General features: G+C 46.5%; 1 protein-coding gene across 1 annotated transcript in view; it reads right to left on the bottom strand.

Moving 5' to 3' along the window:
• agrn (agrin) overlaps positions 1–24,734 on the bottom strand; it is a gene marked incomplete at its 5' end in the record, with an annotated part of 206,570 nt that overhangs the window by 150,323 nt on the left and 31,513 nt on the right. Inside the window, one exon of the mRNA XM_079226528.1 lies at positions 854–874. Within this exon, the coding sequence (XP_079082654.1) occupies positions 854–874 (21 nt within the window). The remainder of the gene's footprint in view (positions 1–853; positions 875–24,734) is intronic.

The raw sequence follows: 24,734 nt of genomic DNA, 5'->3' as shown, positions 1-24,734 counted from the left end.
CTTTGTTTTAAAAAAAAAACTTTGCCCAGTACAATGACGCAGATACAGAAATAATGTTGCAGTTATTTTATTTAACAAAAGCAATAACCCTGTTAAGGTTTGCCACATGAACATTATATAACAACTAAAAAGTAACTAAACACTGAGCTAAAAGGAGAGTAAATGTTCTACTTTATGTGCGTTTCATGTACTCTCAATGAAAACAATAGGGATTCCTTTTCCATTAAATATTAATTTCACACAATAATAATAATTACGATACTTGAATCCTAAAAAGTATTTCAAAACATTCTCGCTGCCATAGTGTGTCCTCTCTCTGCGGGCGGCTCGACACAAATGTGGCATTGCTGTGCTGTGATGAATTCACCGCGGCGGCCATAATTACACCACAGCAAATTACACACATACAGAATGCATGACATGAGTCTGCAACCCTTTAATTCTGTCAGCAAGAGCATCAGGTATATGAAAGGAGGAGGAAGCAATTACAAAGATATGTTTCATGCATGCAACAGGGGAACACTGTCACAGCCCTGCAGCCCGAGAGGATGTACGACTCACACGCTATAAATCCTCCCTATACGGATGGAAATCAGACACACAAACTAAGAAAACCCCATTTTGGTGTTCGAGTGCGTTATATGACTGTGGTATTGATCTTCAAGCTCCTCGTATTGACTGTCATATTAATTACGTCTGCTTCAGATATTATCTGGTTCATCAAGATAAACCATAAAACTGATGAATAATTAACGTTTACCCCTTTTTATCCACAAAGTTGCTCAGAACACATGACGACTAACCACCTGTCAGCAAACAGAAGAAGCATTGGAAGATAGCTTGGCGTGCTTACCTGCAATTATATATTTGTGAGCTTCAGTAGGCAAGGAGGGAAGGAAAGAAGAAAGAAAAGAGAGTTAGATCTCGAAAAAGAAAAGGCACACAAGGCTCACAAGAATCAGAATGTGGAACAACTTTGGAAAAAGAGGACTAAAGCAAAGGAGATGTAGAAGTCTGGAATGGATAGGTGACAGGAAGTGGATGAAGGAGGAGGAGGAGGGTGAGGAGGAGTAATAATCAGTGTCTCTGGCACACACAAAATGTCAAACTTTGAAATGTGAAAAGTTTCTATACAACCAATCACATCTTCCATCCACAGTGCTCAGACTGAGGCAAAGAAATGCAAAACTGGAAGAGCAAACGATACAAGTTGCACAAAGCTCGGGGTTCTTTAGGCAGGAGGAATACAATGGCCCAAAGCCCAGCGCCAACAAAGTACTACAATTACGAGGATGGTACACCTGACCAACCCACCCACCTCGAACACAACAAAGACCCACCGCAGACATCTCCCTTATCTCCCTCTCACACACACACACACACACACACACACACACACACACACACACACACACACACACACACACACAGGCCGGTCAATCTGCTGTTTGCCCAGCTGATGCAGATTGATGGTGCGCTGTGTTGACAAGGCATATGAGAGGCTCATCCATAAAACATGGGCCGGGCCGGGCAGAAACTGGGAGCTATTTACCAGAGAATAACACGGCTCCCTCCATCGATTATTAACCAGGCACACACGGAGCCTCCTCTGCCTGTGTCCTGCATGGCTCAGGAAACCTGATCGCTCTGCACAGAGATGCATATTAGCGTCTCATCATGTTGTAATATTCTAAATGAAATGATGCTGAACGACCAGTGTTTTAGCATTTTGGACATGTGTACCAGCTCAAAGGGAAACGACGTGAAGACGAGCTCTGCATTGCAACTCCAACTATTAGTTAGCTATTACAGCATGTCGAGACATTGCATTCGGTCAGTACATAGCAAAGTAGGTTTTTTCCTTGGAGATTTGGCATTTATTTTATGTTGTACTGTAACAAAGACATCAGGCCTGAACATAGACTGTATACAAGATGTGGGCGTAGTTAATGTGACGTAACTTATTGGTTTGTTTTATGCTGTTTTCTCGACATATTGGGACTGACACTTTTTTTTGTTTGCAATTCAAAGTGACACGACGAGTGTCAACCGAACGCTGACATTTTAAACCAAAACGTTACAATAAGCTTTCATGAACTGAAACCAGACTGTGAAAGTAAGATGGAAACACGCGCAACGACCTTCACATTCACAAAGTAGCCCCGCCCCTAAAGCATACCCTGCTTTAGGGTGCATTTGACTCTAAATGGGATCATAATTTGCTGAATGAACATTGTGCTGCGTTGGAAGACTTGAAACCAGAGATTGAGACCATAAACTCAGGTTTACAATGTTGCCTGAGGGAACAAAGCAATTGAGAAAAAGGGTCATTTTCCCATAGACTTCTATACAATCTGACTTCTTTCTTTCCCTGATGGCCATTAGAAAGAATGCATTGGCTTCACTTTTCAGACCTGGAGGTTGTCGCCATCCAGGCGTGAGCCTGTTTCATTAAAACGTATTTAACCACCACCCCAACAGCAGTCAACTGCAACAAGAAAAAAAGAAAATCCAGTAGTTGTTCCGCACAATAACTTCTCAGACTGACAAAACAGGTGTTTTGATGAGTTAAACCCCGGGGCGGGTATTAGCAGGGTGTCCTCTGTTCCACCCTCTTGCATTTCTCCCGACCTGCTTTCTCTGCCCTCGTCTTGATCCTCATTATTCCACACTGGGGTCTTTGGGGGAGCAAACGGCCTATTATCCAAAGATGGAGCTTAAGACAACTTAAACCTCGGGAGAGTGGCTATTTATTTGGGTTGAAAGACAGAGAAAGTAGGAGGGTGTGTGTGTCTGGCCTAGCGTTCCCATATCACTTAGGCTAATGTGATTAAGGGCGAGCGAGAGGGGGAGTTCATTTAGCTTAGAGTGTGTTGCTTCTAAGTGATTCACGTCAGGGAGAGTCGGGGGGCCGGTCACAGGACTTCCTGAAACATACACACACACACACACACAGACACGTATGCGCAATCAAATAAGAGTAGGTGTGTGTGTGCGTGTGTGTGTGCAAGCTCGTTTTCAGTGCCTCGTACCAACATTAGAGTGCACATAGCAATACTCAGTGGTACCACCCAAGGTCAGAAATGAAGACAATTCCCTTATTGAAATCTACCTTACTCACATTGACGCAGCTCTAAATCCCTCTGTGTGACTCTTTCACACTTTTCTGTGAGAAAGATTTAGCGGTATTAAAATGATATCATAAGTTACACGTTTATTTAATTTAGGTTTAAGTTGGGCAGCATGGGTGCTGCTTAAGAGACAACAGGTGGACAGCAGACGTTTATGCGGCATCTACAGCAGGGGCCCGAGGCAATTCAGTTGCAGCCCTCTGTGTGTGTGTGTGTGTGTGTGTGTGTGTGTGTGTGTGTGTGTGTGTGGGATCACAGCCTCAAACATGGCAGATGGACCCATTGGACAGACACAACATGTCGAAGGTACCACTTCCTTAAACGAAGCTCTCAGACGAGGAGAAGCTTGATCTCTGTATTGGAACTTTCTCTCAGAGTGGGTTTTCAACAAAAAAAAAAAAAAAAGAGTGTAAGGTGAATACACATAGAGAGTGAGAAAATGGCACAAAAAAAAAACGATGAATGCCGCCACACGTCGCATGCGTTGTTTTCTCTTAATGCTGTTAACTGTAAAAGATGGACACGTGTGAAAATCCCTGTCAAAACGTGTGTGTGTAACAGGGGAAGGGGTCTTTGCTACCCCCCCCCCTCACACACACAAAAAAAGGAAGAGTTTTACAGCCAGGAAGAAAAATGTGTCACCCCTCCCTCCCCCTCTCTGGCTCTATTGTACACGTTCAATTGCCTCCCTGTGTTATCACATTTTTCCAGGCTTTAAGGGGAAAACTTCAGTATTTGCAGAACAGGGGTAAGTCAGTCTGCGACTGCAATAATCGACCAGCTCTAAATGCCTCACAGCTGAGCCCAAACATTTGATTTTCCGGGTTAAAACGTTCAAAACGCACAAAGTCTTTTCAACTTTTTCCACAGGCTGTCTTCACTCGCAGACTAGTGGACATCATCAGGAGGAACAAAAGCAGCCTTTTCAGATCCTCGAGGACATATGGGAGCTTCAGAGAACATATGCGAGTCTGGGCTGGAGAGCCTTTAGGTCATCCACAAATAGGGCCAAGAATTGGCAACGGAGGAGGTGGGGTGGGGGGTTTCTAAGGGACTTGGACCAACTTCTGCCTTTTCTCACACGCAAGGACACCGCGGGTTGTAAAAAGTCCTATCAGTGTCCAGCTGTGAGGTGTATACAACCCTTTCACTGTCCCCTCCTTTTCTCCACCACTTGAATAAATAGAGGCTGAGAAATGGGCCGGAGGGCGAGACAGGAGGAAAAAAGGAGAGAAGGATCCCTTTGGGACTTGTTTACCTCATGCAACACATCCTTCATGCCGCCCCAATGTACGCGGCCTTGGCGGACTCTGCCAAACAACTCCTGCGCGCCGGGAGGAAATACGCAAGGCTTGCACTTGTTTATCACCTCTGTCGTGGATTTGCCTCAGCTGTGGGGAAACGAGGATTGAGTCACCATCTCCGCCTGTCCTCCTTTTTTAATTGAATCTTATTCATCTATTCTTCGAGGTTTAGCGTGAGAGGTGGGTTGCACCAGGGTGTCGAGCATGTAAGAGTGCTTTCCTGCTTTCCTGCAAATCTGCAGCTCCCCCTGTGGCCTGCCTCGACTAGTTTGGTTGTGAGGGAGGAGACATCAAGATAGACATCCAGGACGGTCTGGGGAAAAGCCCCCTCCTGGTCTGACAGTCCATGTCTGTCTCCCTTCAGGCCTTGCAATAGTCTGCTGCTTGGCCCACGTTGAAAGGTCGGAGGTGGGAGCTGCCGTGATCTGAAGGGCCTCCGTGTTGGCGCTCCTCCTCTGTGGTCCGTTTACACAGAAGCAACTGATGACATGATGGGGAGGCGCGAGGCGGACGGCCCCCACGTTCCTGACATTCCAGCTGTGGCGAGATAAGACTGTTTCTCCTCAAACCTGCGCACAACCTCGAGAGTCCGCCGTGTGCACACAAGAGGCAAAGCAGGTGGCTGCCATGAGCCACTTTCAAATCCTTATTTCAGAATGTGATATACTTGTGAATACTTGTGAATACTTGTGAAATACACAAGAACCTCAAAATTGTGCCTAAAGTTACTAATGGGTACTTTAACTTTGTGTTGATTTTTGGTGGTCCCTGTGGACAAAGGTGGGAGTGTTTCTGAGCACTAAAGTCCCTTTAGAAAGCCTCTCATTTTTTTAAAGGAGAACTTCATCTTTTACGCTGAGATTCTGATTGGAAGAAACAATCCATGAAGAAACACGGTTAAGAGGACACTATAGATCACTCCAACAAAAGTGCCATCTCATACTATGCCTGTCACGTGTCACCGAGCCGTCCAAAGGGCCTCGCTGTGTAATTCAACCAAGCAGTTAATGTCGCCCCGGTCAAAGTCCTCCATAAAGCAACGAGTGCTTCCCGGTGCCGTCGATGACATCACTGAATCCTATGTCTGACCCCCCCTCTTAATTGTATGGTGTCCCATCCCATCCTTCTCTCTCCTTTAGATAAGTTGCACCCCGATCAGAGACACAGTCCCCCCCCCCCCCCCGACCGATCCATTAATGGCTCCTAAAGCTCTCGCTATTAGGGGAAATGGCTTTTAATTTAGCCAATTAACAAGCTGGAAAATTCCTCAGCGTAGCGTGAGAGAGAGAGAGAGAGAGAGAGAGAGAGAGAGAGAGAGAGAGAGAGAGAGAGAGAGAGTGGGGACACACATGAGGGGCAGAGACGGGGGACCGTCAGCCGTCCCGAGGACCCCCACGAATCATTCGCACACAAACAGGGGGCCAGGACATTCTGTTGGAATCGGGCAACTCTGATCCAAAGATGAGGAGAGAAGAGCGATCCGAACTGATGATGAATGCAGGCTGGAGTTATGAGCCGGCAGGCAGAGGACGTGCAGAGAACACTAATTGAGAAGTGCAACGTCCTTGGCCGCCGAGCAGATGAGGGATATCATGATTTGATTCAGCGATGCAGCGAGGGTTAATGAAGGAGCAGCCCGGTCGGTTTTTTACAAGGCAAACGTTGATCGGCGGTCCAGTCAGGAGTCTCTTTGGGACAAATTGGGCGGCAAATAAATGAGACTCAGAACTGAAGAAATGTCGCTACGAGAAAACGGGAGACTTTCACCAGATAAGATCATGGTGGGTCATTGAAAAAAAAATCTGCATTCTTTACCAACTCACACTTAACATGATGCTCTGTGAAAGCAATTATCTTAACTGGCCGTTTAATCTATTTAGCAAAGTGTTGGCTGCACAACCCAGTTCGTGGAAATAAAGAGTTCTTGTTCCATATGAATAATTGACACAAAGTTAATTGCCGTCATTTTGATAATCTCGGACATTTTCTGGAACGGTTAACGGGTTCATCTAAAGAATAATCGACAGAATGAAATACACCATACCTACTGTACATTTCAGAGTTAGACTCAAGATCCATCAGTGGGGAGAGATAACTTGACTTGACTATCCAGAACAAGTAAAATACTGTGACCTACTTGTCTCGACTCCAAGTGAAAACAAGGGCAACTGAAGTTGAAACTAACATGTTTCCAAAGATTCTCAGCATGAACATACAGGACTTATTAAGATGGAAATGCTCTGAATTGTGCAGAAGTTTAATAGCAGGTATTGTTTCTGTTTACAATGAACGCACCGCATTTCTATCTGAAGCCCCACCGACACACCATTAATATCCATAAACGTCAGGGTCTTTAGTCAGGAGACATTGTCTCTCTATTCTACGCTGGAAAAACTGAATGGGGCGCGGACAAAGCTGCTGTTTTTGCCTTGTGTGGGCCGAGATAAAGCAGCCAGTGAAAAGGTTGCCATCCATCTTCATCCGCCTGGCATGTGCTTTAGTTACTTCCGCCCTCAATGTAGCCTGTGTCTTTTTCTGCTCTCCCTGTGTAAATGCCTGTGTGTGTGTGTGTGTGTGTGTGTGTGTGTGTGTGTGTGTGTGTGTGTGTTGTTTTAAGAGGCATCGAGGTTAATGAAGTGCATCCACCTCTCATCCTCCCCAAAATGAAAGAGACTTCATTAATAAGCGGTGGACTGGCTGGCTGGCCTCTTGTAATACACACACACACCCACACACACGCACACACACACACACACGCACGCATGCACACACGCTCACACACACACACACACACACACACACCTGAGGACGGCATATAGCTGCACACTCAGGACAATGGTAGAGATGCCTGCCCACACATTTCCATTTCCTCTGCCAGATACTAAAAATGTTCTTGACGAGTTAATTTTTTCCCATTTCGAGAACTTGCCGACCAATTCTTTGCTCTTTTTGGCATATTAAAAAAAATAGAGAAGTTTTGCTGTTTGCTGTCTCAATTTTTTTAATAATTATTGTTTATGCATTCGTTGCATTAGTGGTATTCAAACACGGCTGTTATAGTCAGTTTTAGGCACAATGCGCTGGAGGTTGCAAAAGATGGAACACGCAATAATTAACTGATGAACTCGCAGATTTGTATTATTAAGCGGACATATCACTGCAGAGTAGGGATGGGTATCGTTTGGGTTTTTTCCGATCCCGGTGCTAAACCGATACTTTTAAAACGATACCGGTGCCTAAACGGTGCCTGAACCGATACTTTTTTATTGCCAAGGAAATTTTTTTCTTCAAATTGAACAATATTATTAACTGTTTAAAGTATACTATAGATATAAATAAATAAGTACATACAAAACACACTTCAAACTACAGCTTCAAACCTTTTAACTTAACGTGGCCTGATGGGACCGTGTGCAACAGAACTCAGACACTGTTGGATCCTAAAACTGCTGCTTTACTGGACTACACGTCATCATTAATATCAACTGGAGAGATTTGTTACATCAAGCCGAGGACGGGCGTTCAAAAGCTCGTGCTCGTGTCTGCAGCGATCTCTGTGTGCGCGCACTGTGTGTGTGAGCGCTGGAAGCCCCGCCCCCTCGAGCCCCGCGCTGCATGCAGGCAGACGGAGAGCAGGGCAGCGAATGCGCTCTGATCCGCGCTATTTTAATAATCGTTTTTAGCGTGCGGGCACCTTGCTACCTTTTTAGTATCTATATACCGTGCAACTTTACAGAGTAGTGTAAAAAAAAAAGTATTTAAATCGGCTCAGGCACCGGAAGGAAGCACCGAAATCTGCATTGCTTTTCGGTCCGGTAGGTACCGGACGTGTTGGTTCTCGGTACCCAACCCTACTGCAGAGTATCTTAATTACTCAAAATATAAAGAATGTCAACTATATTTCCAGTTCCAGCCACCAAAGGCCTTAAAAGGCTATAAAACCTGTCGATTCCCTGACGTCCTTGTCTGGAGTTCACCTCCCTGATGCTCATTGCTTGCTTTCTCTTTTGCTCGGCAGGTCAGTCTGACCCCGCCTCGTGTTGCAGGTATGGACAATCACCACAAAAGAAAAGCAGAGGGAGGAGTCTTGTAGCAGTGGAGTTATCACCATGTACCGTCGCCCCTGCATCTCTTCTCCTCTCCCCCATCACCGTCTCCCTCTCACCCCTGTTCTTTTTTTCTGTTTTTTTTACGCTCTCTCCGCCCCGTCCTCTTTCTCTCTACATCCTTTCATCTCAACCTCCCACGCGTTTCAGGTCACCAGGGAAGCAATCGTCTTAAGTGTTCTGGCTGACAATGAGAGCTGATGAGAAGCCTTCCTGTGAGTGTTGGCTGGCTGAGGTAAGCTCCTGATCCTCCCTACGCTGCATACCAATGCACGGAGCTCATCTGTGCCTTCTCGCTTCCTCATTCTGGAAGATTCCGCCTAATTAGAAATCCCTGCACAGGGCAAATAACACTCACTTCCTCGCCTTAAAATCGAAAAAGCAAGAGCCAATTTGCCGACATGTGGGGGTCGATGCGTCACAAAAAACAACCTGGGTAACGATGGATACCGATGCTTCTCCAATTCTGCTGACATCGGTTATTGCGTTTCCGGTTTAATCAGAAATCAGGTCACCTGGTTAAGGTCACAATCTATGTCAATGTCATAAACGGCCCTCGCTCTAATCCCTCTCTCCAGACAAATTTGACGAGCAGGTCACCACTTGTGATAGGAAGTATCAGCCGCAAAGGCGATACATCGCTGACTCGGCGCACCTTTCCCATAATCCTCCAGGATGAAATGGCTCGGCCACTTCATCTCAAATAAAGGGCCACGGGAGGAGGGGGTGTTATCTGAGGAAGGTGCAGAGGAACTTTCCGACAGCAGCTGCTGAGCAGTTTGGCTTTGAGATGACTGATTTGTTTGATTTCTACGTCAACAGTTCCTCATTCATCCGTCCAAAAACCAGCTGTCGGAATTCCAAACCACAGCGAGCAGGAATCCGTAGCCTCCCAAACTGCTCGGAGCGTGACTTCACCCCTGGACAAGTTCCTGCAGAGCCCAGATCCTCCACGCTGAGGCATGACGCACCAACAGTGCCAGCAGAGCAGCCGAAATGAAGACGGCAGTAACTTCCGAATACCTTTTTGCCCCTATAGACGTTTGTGTGCCTCCGTCGCCGATGAGGGATTTAAACGTCAAAAGCCGATGATGCAACCCTGCAGATCACGTCGAAGGAGCAGGAGGTGATTTATTTAAATGAAAAAAACCTTCATGGGGTTTTAATGTGTGACATTCGCAGACGTCCAAGCACCATGTAACGAATCAAAGGTGGAGTCCTCTCAAACGCGCCAGAGTTAACGGACAGGTTTATGGCAGTTTAGCGGACTTGTTTGATCGAGCATACTTCCCCGGATTAGTCTCAAAGTGAGCGGTTATATAGTACTCACATTCATAGCCTCATTCCCTCCATGTAGTTGACCCCGCCCAGCCCAAATCAGCTGTGTTGAACATAGAATAACTAGAAATAAACCTAAATTAGATGAGGCCAAATTGAAACGGGACCCAGTGTTTTAAGCGCCAAGGCTTCGGGGCGGTGTAATGACGTACCGTTAAGTCGAAAACAACCCCACAGCAGTTCAGCTCTTGTTAATGGTTTATTTTCCTTCAGTGGACAAACCGCTGCAACGGTCTGAAGCACGTCTTAACCACAGACCTCATTTCATTCCACCAAAACTCCACTCAAATCATAATTGCCTTTCAGCCGAGGGAACCCGTGGCGAGGAGAAATAAAACGCCCCCCCCACCCCTCTCTGGGTTATGGGACTCCAAACCAGCACACTCGATTAGCAAACAAGGCCAGCCTCTTGTATAATGGACCAGGAGAGGGGCGTATAATCAGTCTTATTGGCTCCGGGTGGATTCAATAACATCACAGAATAGTCGTGTCACGAGCCACTAATTAAATGCTGTAATCAACATGCTGCCTCATATACTGAGCCTCTGATGCGGTGTTCAACAGCCATGCCTGGGGGTTAGAAGGAGGAGGGGGGCGGGGGTACTTATGTAGCTCTGAGAGTGTGTGTGTGTGTGTGTGTGTGTGTGTGTGTGTGTGCGTGTGTGTCTCCATCCCTTGACACTATCATCAAGGGGTAGCAGGTGTGCAGGCAGCCACCATCTGATCCACTGAGAGGATGAAAGTGGAGCCTCTGGTGCTCTTAGAGTTGCTCTTCCTTGCAGGGGATTATTATGTGTTTCGATCGGTCATATAAGCTGCAGAATGCAATGAGATATATATACACAATTGTGACAATTCTCAGTAGATATTACACTTACAATATATGAAACACAGCTTTGCAGATACTTGATAGAGATGAGGAGCAGCCAACACAGTCTGCGTCACCATCTCCGGCAACACGCCATCGCCTATGGTGATTGAGCTAGTAATAATTATTAGAGGAAATTATTTAGTTTGCTTTAGCTAGCTAACGTTAGTTACTGGCCGCACAACGTTTCTGAGAGTGAGACACGGAGAAAAGGTGATGTCGTGGTCTTCGCAATAAAACATCTTTGACGTGACGTGTCGAGTCTTGGCCAATCAGCGTTAAGATGGCTACAGCGTCCCTCCAGCTTTTTATCCTTTCACTCCAAGTTGAAGCTACTGGCGATACGGACAAAGGTAACCAAGTTGTGTGTCGTAAATTATGTTTTTGTCACGTTACCCCATTAAATCTTTCCCAACCTGTTATTTAATGGAAAGTTAAGTCGGAACTTAACGTGATGAAACATGCTGTCTGGTTCAGTTCATACGTAATACTTTATTATTTTGAACAAAGGTTAAATGTTATTTCACAAGTTTCAAAAAGTGCCCCCAATTTATTTTTAAATGCCCCTGGATTTTAGTCGGTGGGGGCAAAAATTACCCCTTAAAAAATATGTAAATGTACCCTGAACTGGAGTAGCTGGAACGGGAGCGTTCACTTGAATGAAATAATATCTCAGTCTCATTTACATTTACAGTACAGTCGTGTTATTTCCATCTGTTAGCACCTTGGAATACTTTGGCTTGCATGTAGACAGCTGATCACAGCGGAGAGATAAGGAGGATGGTTTGCCCCTCCTACTGTTCACTACATCGTCTGGAAATAAGCTCTCAGGGGTAAATGTAGTTTCTTCTGACCTAAATAAAACTTCCAAAGAGGAAGAAAATAGTTTTGGATGGAGATTACACGAGTGCTGCGGTGGCCTGCTCTCTTACAACATGAGAAAAGCATTTTTTTAAAGCATCTTCTGAGCTCAAATTCTTGTCACTTTCTGATTGTTTTTTTCTTAACTTCAGCCCACTGAGTCAACATGAAATAAACACAGGATGAAGTGTAAACTTTACTTCTCCAGTCTCTAGCCGCTAACCTTCAACAACTCCTCAGAATGAAAGGAACAAAAAAAACACAGCATTGCTGGCGCACCAAGTGGATCCTTAAAAGCCAATGTTGACAATACAGTAAAAATCCAGCGCTGGCCTCAGGCCGCCGCGTTTTGCAGGCCTGCACACAGACCACAGCCTTATTTAACATCCATTAGCTTCCCAACATTGATGCCAGTCAGCAGCAGCTGGCCCAGGAATAGCAGAAATCCACTTGACTCTGCTGCGGCTACACTTCCAGCTGTTTGAGAAGTTAAAGTGAGAGAGAGAGAGAGAGAGAGAGAGAGGCTTTTTACCATCTGGGTTTGCAGATCCCCCCCCCCCCCCGATGTCGGGCCTCTAAGTTCAGAAAGGATGCCGGGCCTGGCGATATTACAGGCCTGACTGATGCAAGCTACTTAGTGAGGTGACATCTGTGGCCTCTAAAACTAATGCTTTCACATCACTGTTGGGGAAACTGCATCCATCACGATGGCGGTAGCACACACTCGTAATGCTACACTGCCGCATAAGTGCGCAAGCCCCGGGGGGGGGGGGGGGGCTGTTTTGACTCTGTTTCCCATAATCCTCTGATCAAATTCAGCCAGTGAGCCCAACACAGTTCACTGTGGCGCGGGAATGAGGGCTTGGACTCAAAACCCGATCCACGCGGATAATTCATTGCAATAATGAGGAGGACGGTCTGGGTGTGTGTGTGTGTGTGTGTGTGTGCGTATTGGGTCAGGGTATTACCCCGAAGAACACACGGACACACACACAGGCCGCCGAGCCCTGGTGCCCCAGTATTTTTGGGCTTCCTTCCAGCTTTACCGTCAGCAACTCGGCTCCATCTGCCCGGCGCTCTGAGCACCCAACAATGGCCACCTATGTTCCCACAGGGAGTGCAAGAGACAAGCCGCTAGGGACCCTGCTCCCTGTGTGTGTGTGTGTGTGTGTGTGTGTGTGTGTGTGTGTGTGTGTGTGTGTGTGTGTGTGTGTGTGTGTGTGTGTGTGTGTGTGTGAATATTTGCACCAAGTTTCCAGCCGGCTGTAAGCTCTCCCAATGTCACGTAACTTGGCAGGGGAAAAAAATAAAATAACAGTGAATGAGGAAAACAGAGAGAGGGCTCTAAACACACAACACACACACACATGGACTAACACCTCCCACCACACCCCGTCTTTCACGGGGTGAGATCTTTTTTTATGGACTCGCCACAATAAAGAACGCAGACAACAACGGCATTGTAGCCACTGCTGGTGTTTTGTGTGGCGTTCCAGTGAGCAGGATGCTCTGGTGCTCTGCTGCGCTCACGTCTTTCACTCGAGAGCAGACATGAAGGTAAAGGGGAGCCGTCAGGACTTCAACAAACAGGAGAAAGCGGAATTCGTGGCAGGACAGCCTCTGCTGCAGCCATCTGGTTAAGCCATTTTGTGAGTTGAGGGGTTTGGTTACATACCGTGTGTCCTCAGAGGGGGACAATTGAGGAATTACAATCCATCCCTCCACTAAAACAGGCAGAAAGAGACAGGCTGCAGTGATGAGCCGACAGCATGTCAAAGGGGGACAGGGACCGACGAACAGCGTCACGGTGAACAATATATAATTATGTGATTCCTTTTTTCAGAGTCATGTCTCAGGGGTCAGTACCTGTCATAGATTAGCAGGGGGGGCGACGTCTCATACAAGGACACTTCAGCAGGGTGCACGCTCGATGACGGGAAGATTTAAACCTGAAAGCTGGCGTCTCGTTCAGAGACGTCACGCTAAGTATTTCAGCACAAGCGCACAAGAGCTTCCACACATTGACGATATGTTGCTGACGACAGAAACCGAAGACAGGTTGCTCTACGGCCTACTTACAGGCCTCATACAGCCTCAATAGCGTGACGGCATTTTACCGGAAAGCTTTCAAGCATCGACCCACTTTGGATGCCGGGCCAAAGTAAATGCCTGATGTTTGAACACTTGCATCATTCGTAGTCTCCTTGAGTGGCTGCAGACGCCTGAAAACAGTGCGGTGTCGAGTACTCGATCCGGCTACGCACTCATAAAAGAGTGTTTTACAAACGTCCACTTCTGCAGCCGATACTCATGATAGAATAGGGTAGGTCAAGTCAGCTGGTGGAAACTAGATACAAAAATAATAATAACAAATGTCCAAAATCAGTCACAAGGGACTACAAATATGCCCCTAGTTCAAGTCAGAATTTTAGAAAAATGATCTAAGGTACGATGCTAACATGCGCATGATAGCAAGGCAAACATGTTGATGGTGTAACCATGTTCACCATCTTGATTTAGCTTGTTAGCATGCTAACAATTGCTAAGAAGCACTGCACACAACGTCCCGCTGAGGCTGATGGGAGTATCCCGAAAAGTGACAACAATTCGAGTAAAGAACGCCCGCACCAAATTGTGACCAATGTCCATCCATATAATAGTTGTTGAGACAAAATCACAAATGAGAACCTAGCGGTGGAAAAGTCACTAGTCAGTCGGGTTCATCCTCTGAGCACCATGACAGTCTGTACCAATCTTAATGGCAATGCATCCAATAATTGTTGAGCTATTTCAGCCTGACACGCAGACCGGCTGCGCCATCCCTCGGGCCGCATTGCGAGCGTGCCTAAAAGCCTAAAAGAAGCTGAAAAGTTGCAGCCAAAGCTTTAAAACTTGAGTGAGGAACAAAAGGAACATTCGACATCCTGAAAAAGGCGAGACGAGCCATGAAGGCTGACGGAAACAGGTTTTTGCATCTTGATTGCTGCAGTTCCTCCACTGTAGACAAAGTATTCACGTCACGCTGCCACTCACTGTTACATAACAACAGGGCGGGGGTGTTGGGGAGCGGAACCGATCCAGAAGCAGGAGGAGGATGGGGGGGGGACCAGAAATGCGTATGGACCAGAAATTAAACTAAACACAAATGCCATCCTAGGTGGGAAGCAGCAAGGACCATCTGCCAATGCTTCACTAGTTATGTAACCGTGTCATCCTGAGTATATGCGCATAAAGGTCGATGGAAACGGAACTGTCTGACATTCACTTAAAAGTTCCCGCAGCATCTTGTTGGAAACCTTTCTCATCGTCAGCCATGAAAGCCCTCGACCAAAAAGAAAGCCCCGCTGAGTCGGCGGGTGGCAAGAGGACGCGAAGGCAGAAAGGACTGAACTCCACATCCGCGTCCAAGTGATTAGCTGCGGAGCTACGGCCATTAGGCAAATTATGATTATTGGCTGCTCATTATTAGGCCATTACAGCGTCATTAAAAGGCCATTACGAGCCCATTTTGTGCCGAGCGCAGTTAGATACGACGCAAACACATCGCCGCCGCACAAGGGTAAATTCTGCCCACCAGACTCGCCTGATCCAAAGAAACAGCATTTACTTACACACACACACACACAGAGAGAGAGAGAGGGAGAGGGTGTGAGGAATGTAGGTGCAGGCTGACACAAGATCAGCTCCAGACATGTATGAACGTGTCTCACCTCTTCACTATAGTTCTCTACTTCTTCTCGCTGCACCATTCCTACCTGACATCTCTACTCTTTTGCTGAGGTGTGCCTTTCATTCCCTATTCTCTCTCTCTCTCTCTCTCTCTCTCTCTCTCTCACACACACACACACACAGCTTTGAAGTCTGCACCGTACATCATTTTCTCGTTCGGCTGTGAACTGAGGAAGAGGCTCTGGGAAAATGCCAGAGAACTCCCATGTCGGAAGTCACCCATGCTTCGAGTGTGTGTGTCTGTGTGTGTGTGTGTCTCAGGAGGTCCAGTCATTATGGGTGATTGGGCAGGATGGGACTCGGGCTTGTCACGTGGAGGGGCTCAAGTTGCGCACACACACACACACACACACACACACACACACACACCCCTCACACATGCCATGCGGTAGCTGGGTCGTCCCAGTGCCTGTCACCGTTTGGGATCCCCGTACTGCACTGGTACAGAGGCATGCAGCATTTTGCACACATGCATGCACACAAACACACAGGCAGTCATGTCACTGGTGTGGTTGCATGCAGGGAATCAACACAAGAGAGAGCACACACACACACACACACACACACGTACACCGGTTTCAGAGAGCTCTCAGGGTCTGAATTCAATGGCGCCTGGCATGCCTCAGAGTGATCATTCTGATTTCATGTGTTAGAAAGCTGTTGGGAGGGAAAGACACGGAACGGAGCGAGCGATTTACACGGAAGTAATCATTTGTAAAAAGATAAACCTTGTATGGCAACGTTTGTGGAACACCTGCTCGGCAGAAGTCTTCCATGTACGCTGTTGCTGCAGTGCGGCCGTCATACGGTCGGCATGAAACATGGCCTTGGCTTGATATATTCTTTATTTTAAAGAATGAAATGTTTTACTGTTTAACTTACCCTATGTTCACCTTACATATTGTGGATGGACATTTAATGCAAAGACAAAAAATAAAATAAAAAGACTTGAATGAGGCCTCTAAGTTATACATTGTATACAATATATAATTGTGTAAAACATATTAACAGTAAATACAAAATAAATATTTTTTTCTTGGTAAATCTGCAAAAACCTTAATGAGTGGGAGAAATTGACAGGTATGCATTTATACCCAAGTAAATATCAGCTTTTATCAGAAGCTTCCCTCTGCGTATTCTTATCCACAGAATTGCATGCTTGACTGTAGAAACATTTTACCGATGATATTTCTCACATTTCTGGATTGATGTGAAAGCAGCTAAATTGAGAAGAGGGGGAGGAGGAGGAAGAGGAGGAGGAGGGGGAGGAGGAGGAGGAAGAAGAACTGTCCTGCACCAGCTATCCGTGTCGGAGCAGCAGAGGTCTGTGGCTGGAATTCCTCCCTCACATGTCACGTCCCTAATCTCATTATCTGGGAGGATATGAAATCTGCATTCCAGCCTCTTCTCTCTCACACACACACACACACACACACACACACACACACACACACACACACACACACACACACACACACGGACAACAAAACCAATAGCGCCGCAATTCCAACAGGCAACCTTATCTTAGGGAAAGAGTTACAAGAAAGGAAAAAAAAAAACTTGTGTGGACGGTGTGAAGGGGCCCTTTTTAAGAGCTTCCTCCTCCAAAAACATGGTATTAGGGAAGAGATGGGGGCACCGCACTGAGTGACAAGAGGACCTCCCACTTTAACAGGCGCCACGATGAGGCGTGACCGCTCCTGACAGGTGTTTTGTCTCACTCAGAGCGGCGTGATGCGGCCATTGTAGTGGCCACTTCCCCCTGAAAGTCCCCCACCATGACAGGGCGAAGAGCTCGAGTCACGCTACGGCACTACCCAGGTCGGCCTTCGGCCTTCGCAAAAATGACAATGAAAGGGGTACAAACAGCTCAGAATGGCCGCGCCACGTTCTTTCCCGCAGTTTTTTTTTTTACTTCATAGGGTTCCAGGTGCGTTTATTCCTAAAAGCCGGTTCAACTCACAAGGCCGGCCTGGAATTTAATCAGCAGAAATCTTCTCTGAGCCACAAAGAGACGGCATTAAAATCCTATTACGAATCGCACAAAGCCTCCACTGTTTCCCGGTAATGCTGCAGCACACTGTAAGGTGCTTGAACGCGAGTTGCGAGCTGGCACCGGCGCTGCCCCTTGAATCAAAGACCTCAAATCTGTCGAGTCAAGTGCTGTCGAGAAGCAGCAGCTGTTTATGTTCTCAGTGTGTGTGTTTGGGCTTCCGTCCATTATCAAGCCAGGTCCCTGAAAATAGAGCTTTTTCCAAAAAATGGGTTGAGCGTGGTCTCACTCAAGCAGACAACTTCCTGTTGTGTGTCCGCCCGGGACTTCCTGTCACAGCCGCCGCGCACGTGGTCAAATGTGTACTTTCATGCATTTATTGCAGACTCCTCAGATGCGTCTCAGTCCAGACAGCTCAGTTTCCGTGAGCGAACTTTTGTTGGACTCGCTGGATCTAGAGGAAGAGGGGCTCGGCCATGGGACGGCTTCGACAGGAAGGGAAGGGCCCAGAGCGAGGAACACATGAAAGGGCGACTGCCGTCACCCGCAAGCTTTAATGACAGACCCGAGCGGCCTTGTTTTGACTGAAGGCTTTTTTAACATGCATGACAAAAAGAAGTCCTTACGGGACCCTCTGTCGGCAACGGCGGCCCAATCCCTCGACAAACTGCTGTTGTTTCATGCCGCCGCTCATCTTCGCTTCACCGTCAGTGAGGTTCCATCAAAGCGCGAAGGCATCTGCCCGAGCTCTTGATGGCCCATTTAGTTCTCCAGTTGGAGATCAGCACTCTTCATGCACAACGAGTGAAAAAAGAAAGAAAGAGGGCATACGGTTCAGCTGCTAAAACGCAGCACTTATTGGGCTCTTGCTCACTGTAGCCCCCCCTCCAGCTCCTCACTCCTCTTTCCGTGTCCATGTCTGTTCTGTTGCGCGACACAGTGCACCCCCTCCCTTTTCTGCGGCGAGTGCCGAGCATACGCAAAATGGTTCCAACAGGACAGTGCACTTGAAATTCGGCAGCCTCTCTTCAAAACCTGGGACGCGTTCGACAAAACACAAAGTCCCATGAATGATTCAACAAACTCCCCCGTTTCCCACCTAAGATGCCATGAGTCAAGCTCTTTTCTTTTTTTTTATCCACGCAGAACCGTGTCAATTTCATAGGCTCTGATGACGACATGGAAAAAAATGTCAGCGAGCTAAGTGGGGCTGAGAGACAAGTCGGAGATAAGGGGTGTCTTTCACAAGAGATAGGCAGGAAAAAGCTCACCAAAACATTCTGTGCTGATTGTATAAAATGTGCTAGTGTGATGTCACATGAAGATGGAAAACAGACAAAAACAACTTCAATGCAAGAGCATCAAGTCAAAGCTTTCAACACAACTATATCCGCCTTTTGTTTCCAGACTATCTGAGCCACCTATGTCTACAGATCCGGTGGTCCTTTGAGGTATGATGGGGCTTGGGGTTATGGGGGGGGAGACCATGCCCATTGCGGCAGAGAGATTAAAGTAAAGGGAGTGGTCTTACCTGGTAGGGCGTTGGCAGCACAGCACATGAAAGAAAAAGAAAAGAAAAACATTAGACCGTGTTTGCCGAGCTTTAGGCAGCGTATCTGCACATTTGTAGTATACAATCGCAGCGCTGATAAAGTGCTGTCTAGACAGAGGTACCTATGGGTTCTATGGGTGTGCAAAAACCAAACCGTTGCTATAGTGGCCACTTTGTCTGCAAAGAGACGGCGTTCCATCGCACCACCACCTGGGAAGCACTTTGAGCCGAGACGCAGAGCGCTGGAAACCATCAATCATCTTCCTATTTCAAGGCTCAAATCTATACTCGCGTTCAGACTGGTAGAGCAAGCATCACGACAAAATCACAACAAGCCCTCGGAACTTGGATGTTGTAACAACATGAATATAGATTTTTTTTTTGATTGCTGGTTTTAGCCGATGTTGTTGGATTTGATCAATGTCTCCAATGGTTTTTCTGTTTATTTATAGAAATTCCATAATGGATTGAAAGGATAGACGTAAAAGGCAGAAAGCCATATGCTTGACACAAAAGGCTATTATACATGCAGCAGCTTTTGAGGGGTCAGTGTGTACCCTGTCCTGTGTACAGGGTCGGACCTGCTTGTTTGATGGTGGAATACCTATCGGAGAGCCTTCCCACTTTCACCTTCCCTACGTTACTTTAGGGTGGATGCTGTGTTCGCCCCGTTCTGTAACTTTCTGAAACCAACCATCTAATATCCACACCCACGATGCACTTAAAAGCTCCAGAAAAAACAAGCAAAAAGCTTCAGCAGAAGGAATCTCCCGTCCACAAAACGAGCATTTGTTTATCAATTACTCACTGCGTGTCCCCTTGAATTGAATAAATAGTTGTTTTTCTCGCATAACCTCTGTGGTGAACGGAGGAAAAAAAAGAAGAGAAAATTCTTGATGAATTGAAGTGAATGGAGGCTGCATTTTAAAGAGTGGAGGAGCAAAACATCTATTTTCCAAACTCTCACATAACTCGTGCAATATAATCCAAGTCTCCACGGCCCCTATTTACCTCAATTCATCAAGACTTTTCTCTGTTTTTATTTTATATTCTTCATTCACCATTGAAGTATGCATAAAGAAAGCTGGTTCAGATGAATCTACCTCTATCCACTCTAATTAGTCACTGTTAGTTAATTCACATTATTGGATTTAGCTCGTTACTTTGTATCGAGGTTTTGGGATTAACTAGGAACCAGAATCAAGTCCTCAACAAATATTTCATTTCTCGTGAGTGCTTATAGTTCACAGTGAGTTTGTGTCCCCGTTACGGAGCACATGCACTCCTCCATAGCTCCAGCTGCAGTCCATCTCCACCCCTTCCGCCTCCTTGGCGACCCTCCTCCAGCACTGTGACAGGCACTGAAATATTTAGCCACAGTGGTCATCTTCCTTTTGTCATCCATATTTCAAAAAGGCATTGTGGTCAAAGGTCACTGCGGAGGCAGGCTCGCTGACCCAGAATATGCATGAGTCACGTAGAGGAAACGTATCTGATAGGACTTCAAAGCAGGAGCAGGGGAAAGAATGCAGCTTTGAGACAAAGAGCCATGTTTGGACAAAAGCATTGTCTTAATAATATTTGATCCAAAACCACGCATCACCTCTGCCTTTGCCTTATTTGGCGATTCTGTATCAAAGTGCAGTGTGTCATGTTTGTAATCTTCTGAGCTTGACCTGGGACCTGGAGGAAATGATGCATGATTCATCAGCGCTGGCTGACGGCGAGTGTGAACTCAAAAGCACACACTTTGCCCAAAAGGCTGTGATCCAGATTGCAATTTGAATGAAAAGGGTTTCCCAGAGATTCCCACATCGGCCCCTGGGAAAGTACTTAAAAGGCTTTGATGAGAGGAGGGGAAGAAGAGAAGCTCTTAATGTTCATCACCCAGCTTGGTGCCTTGATGAAGAGATAACCTGCAGTCGGAAAGGAGCTCTAGACAAAACAAGGCCGCTCTCCTCTCTGTGTTGCCGTCTCGGGCCACGAGAGCAGCGTGTGAAGAAGAGAGGACGGGACGAAGTAGGCTGAGGGGTAACTGGGACAAGCCTATACTTCTGTCTTGTTTTAGTGCCGGCAGAAGAAGAAAAGGACGGGGAAGTCAATCCTCTCTCGAGGTTTCCAGAGGTAAAATCACAAGCGGTACCAATGAGACAAGAGGAGGAAATCAAAGAAATAGGACTGAAATGGATGCAAAAAATCTTGCAACTGAATTTCACCTCAGGCCTGGAACAGATGTAGACACCTACGTCAACGGTTGGACACATGTGGTTAGTGCAGTCTCCTGAGAAACACGTGTTCCAGACAGTGAGGACACTTCAAACCGAGTCCCCTCCTTCGGCGTCTCTTAGGCGGCACCGTGAAGCTCAACTCAAACAGTGGCACACTGAATGGCTCGCATGAGTCACGGTGACACTTCAGGTGAAAAAAAGATGCTGTCTCTGCTCGGTTTGCAATAACCCCCCCCCCTCTCCCCCGCCTGCCCTGTTGCCGTGACGCAGCTTGACTCAGCGCACACGGGCTGAAGTTACACAGCCGCTTCTACAGCGTGCCCATATATATATATATATATATACACAAATAAAAATGTCAAGTAATGGTTCGTGCAGTGCGGGAGAAATTGCCAAGAGCGGCCTCTTAGGTTGGACGGCTCTAAGAGTAATCAAGTTCCCGAGCAATCTTCATTACGCAGAGAGCACTCAGCTTTATTGAGATTCGGGGAGAGGGAGGTTGCAAGTGTACAAAAAGGATTTATTGATTGCACTTAATGCAATAAGCATGCAGGGTCCAACGCAGCAATTTCATTAGATTTGTCTTTACAGCCTTGCTGTGTAGATGCTTGGCAGGGGATGAGGGCAAGGACAACCAGGCAACTCCAGCAGAACAATCTCCATGGATCACACACACACACACACACACTGAAGCTGCATTAAAGTTGTACTCTACCTCTTGTGAGTCTCCTAACATAAATCCTTTTGCACCCCAGAATCCAGAATTCGGGGGCGCTGGGGCTCTGGGGTTCCCTGTACCCCTTCTTCAAGTAGTCGTATGAACCCCAAATGAGTTATAATACTTGTGTTAATTTATATATATTTTTTCAGAATTTTATTTTGAATAACATGTATATTTCCAAATATGACACTTTTATACCATATTTTGATCATAACTATAAAAATCTAGCATGATCTGAGCATGATTTGATCAAGATTCCCCAAAGATGCCTTGTCGCCAAAACTCGAGCCGCCCCCGAGTTTGTCCAACTCCATGGTTCAAGGCCTAAACAACAACCTACAGAGTTGTAAGACCCCTCTTTGTAAAGATAATGACCTAAAGAATCAGAATCTGGAAGAAGAAAACACAACAAAACAAAGCATTAGCCTGTTACCAAGGAGTTTTAGTTAAAAAACTGTGTTGTTCGGTTCAAAAATGGAAAAGTTATAACCTTTAGGCCTAAACATAGTCGGTTTGTTGCATGCTGGGATTTAAAATGTGCATACATTTCTGCTGAAGACGTGTTACGCAGTCTAAGAAACCTCCCCCGCCCACGGAAGCCACCACAGTCGAAAAACGGAACAAGGAAGTAGGAAAAAACTGTCCGGCCACATTGGGATCTTTCAGGTACTAAAATTTGACTTTGTAAAGTGTACTTATGAAGGATCTAGTGAAACGTTACAGTGCTTGGGGTGCATAAGGTTATGCTGAATCTTTGAGATGTTCTTAGCTACAACACATTGCTTAGTCCAATTATCCAACACATTTTAAAATCATACAAAATTCAACCAAACAAGAGTCCTTCCTTTTCATTTCACTCTCTGCGTTGTAGATTTTTCAACGGCTATTTATTTGTCTGCAGCAATTGATGTGAAACAGAATGAAAGAGAAAGAGTCATCATCCTTCTCCACCCATTGGAAACAGATGCATCGGTTTGTCCTTGGTGAGAAGATCCACATGACGAAAGAGGAGACCCTCCAGCCCGACGAGTCTAAGTGCTTTGTTGAAACATTTATTTCCTTAAATGGACGCCCATTCTTGGTCACACAAAGCGGCGGTCGTGTGGCAGCTTGAGCTGCGTTGGCCGTCTTTCTGTCATTGAAATCATCTCCATTCTCATTCAGGGCCGGCGTGCTCTCTGGCCTCTGCGAACCCGAGAGAAAAGGGAGATAAATAAACATATCTGGGGGAGAGGAGCCACCGGCCCTGGGCCGCTGACAGCCGGCCATGTGTTTCAGCTGTTAGGCTTTCCTCCTCTTAACCCACCCCTCCAACGTGAATCACTAGCCAGACGACCCCCACTGACACTTCTGTCATCTCCTAACTCCATCCACCCACCCTGCTAGCCCCCTCGCTGACCCTTTACTTATTGGGTCAGGGCAATAAATACTGTGTGCTACTCTCCAGAGGCGTGTTGACTTCAATCCCCTGACACCTGTGCAAAGACTGAGGAGGAAGGAGCGTGATGCTGCTTTCAAACAGTGGGGACTTGAGCAAATGAAGAGAAGTGCCCTGACACAGACAGAAAGAGAGAGAGAGAGATCACGCACCGTTAATCACCTTGTGACTCATTTTTGAAAGGATTTATGGAGGCCTCCTTGTCAGTGATTCCATGTTTCAAAGTCTATAATTCTCCGCTTGAGTCATGTTGGGTTTGTAAGAATCTGAAGCATTTTCAACAAAAAAAAGGCCCGTGGCAAGGAGGCATTAGGTTTTTATGGAGCCATTATTCAAGGGGTTTTAGGATCCTGACGTGAGGGGAGTTAGGAAAATGGTGGAATTTCAACTTTTAAATTCAGGAAGTGAAAAATCCAAAGAATTGTTGCTTCTTTTTTTTTTGCCCTGTAATTAAATCAGAAGCTTTGCCAGAAACACAGTCATCATTGGGTCCTGTGGGTGCAGATTATTCTGGACCTCGTGAAAGAAGCAAACTTTCAGTGTTAACAGAGGCCTTTCACACCGGCAGTAGTTAATAGTCGCAGTTTGACAAAGAATAATGAACAGGTCTACCGATACGAACAGGATCAGAGTCCACCGAGATGAGGCTGCCCAAAAATTGGTTCCAGTCCCATTGTGGCACGGTGAGAAAACGATGCACACGGTAAGTATTGGTTAGAACGGCACTATTGTATGAGCAGAAAACCACCTGGTCTCGCCTCGCTCCGCCTTTCTTACATATATGCATTATATTCATCTTTCTTCTGCATATCTGAAAGTCAGAAGTCGGGAGGGGAATCAAACTTTGGTTGTAAACTCCTTTTGACGTGCTAAAATTCCACGGTTTAATGCAAAGGAAGGCGATGTAATATTCATTGCAGCCCTGGTCACCCTTCATTTACCCCTGTGGTTCCACCGCCGAGGCGCTGCACGTAGCTGCTCTCGTATTCATCAGCCTTGATTGCGCCGCCAGAGGCATTTTGACCCTTACTTGACTCTCTCTCAAGACGTATGTGCCGAGTGGAATGGATGGACAGACAGACTCGATTCATTTCGACACACACACACACACACACACACACACTGAGGCGCTTCTCGCCCTGGTTATTGCATGAACCGTTTTGCTTGAGTCGCTGTGGAGTCGTGAGCGGCTACAATCGGAGGCAGATCGCGTCAGCGCTCCCGATACGTTATCGCTTTACAAAAAAGTGTTTGTGTTGCAGCGGGGAGGGGGATGGCTGCCGTGGCTCGGGATCTAAACAAGGTAAGGCCTTTCAGAGGCACTGGAGGAGAACGCGCCAATTCTTCCGAGACAAAATATGGAATCGCCATACGGGACGCTCTCATTAATAACACGGGGAAGGTGTAATGTCTGAAGTAAAAATGGAGGACCGGCGTTGAATAAAAAAATATGCGCAGGTGCCAA

This window comes from Taurulus bubalis, assembly GCF_910589615.1.
Source record: "Taurulus bubalis genome assembly, chromosome: 11".
NCBI classification, from domain to species: domain Eukaryota; kingdom Metazoa; phylum Chordata; class Actinopteri; order Perciformes; family Cottidae; genus Taurulus; species Taurulus bubalis.
The sequence above is the reverse complement of the archived record's forward strand: the minus strand, read 5'-3'. Positions and strand labels throughout refer to the sequence as shown.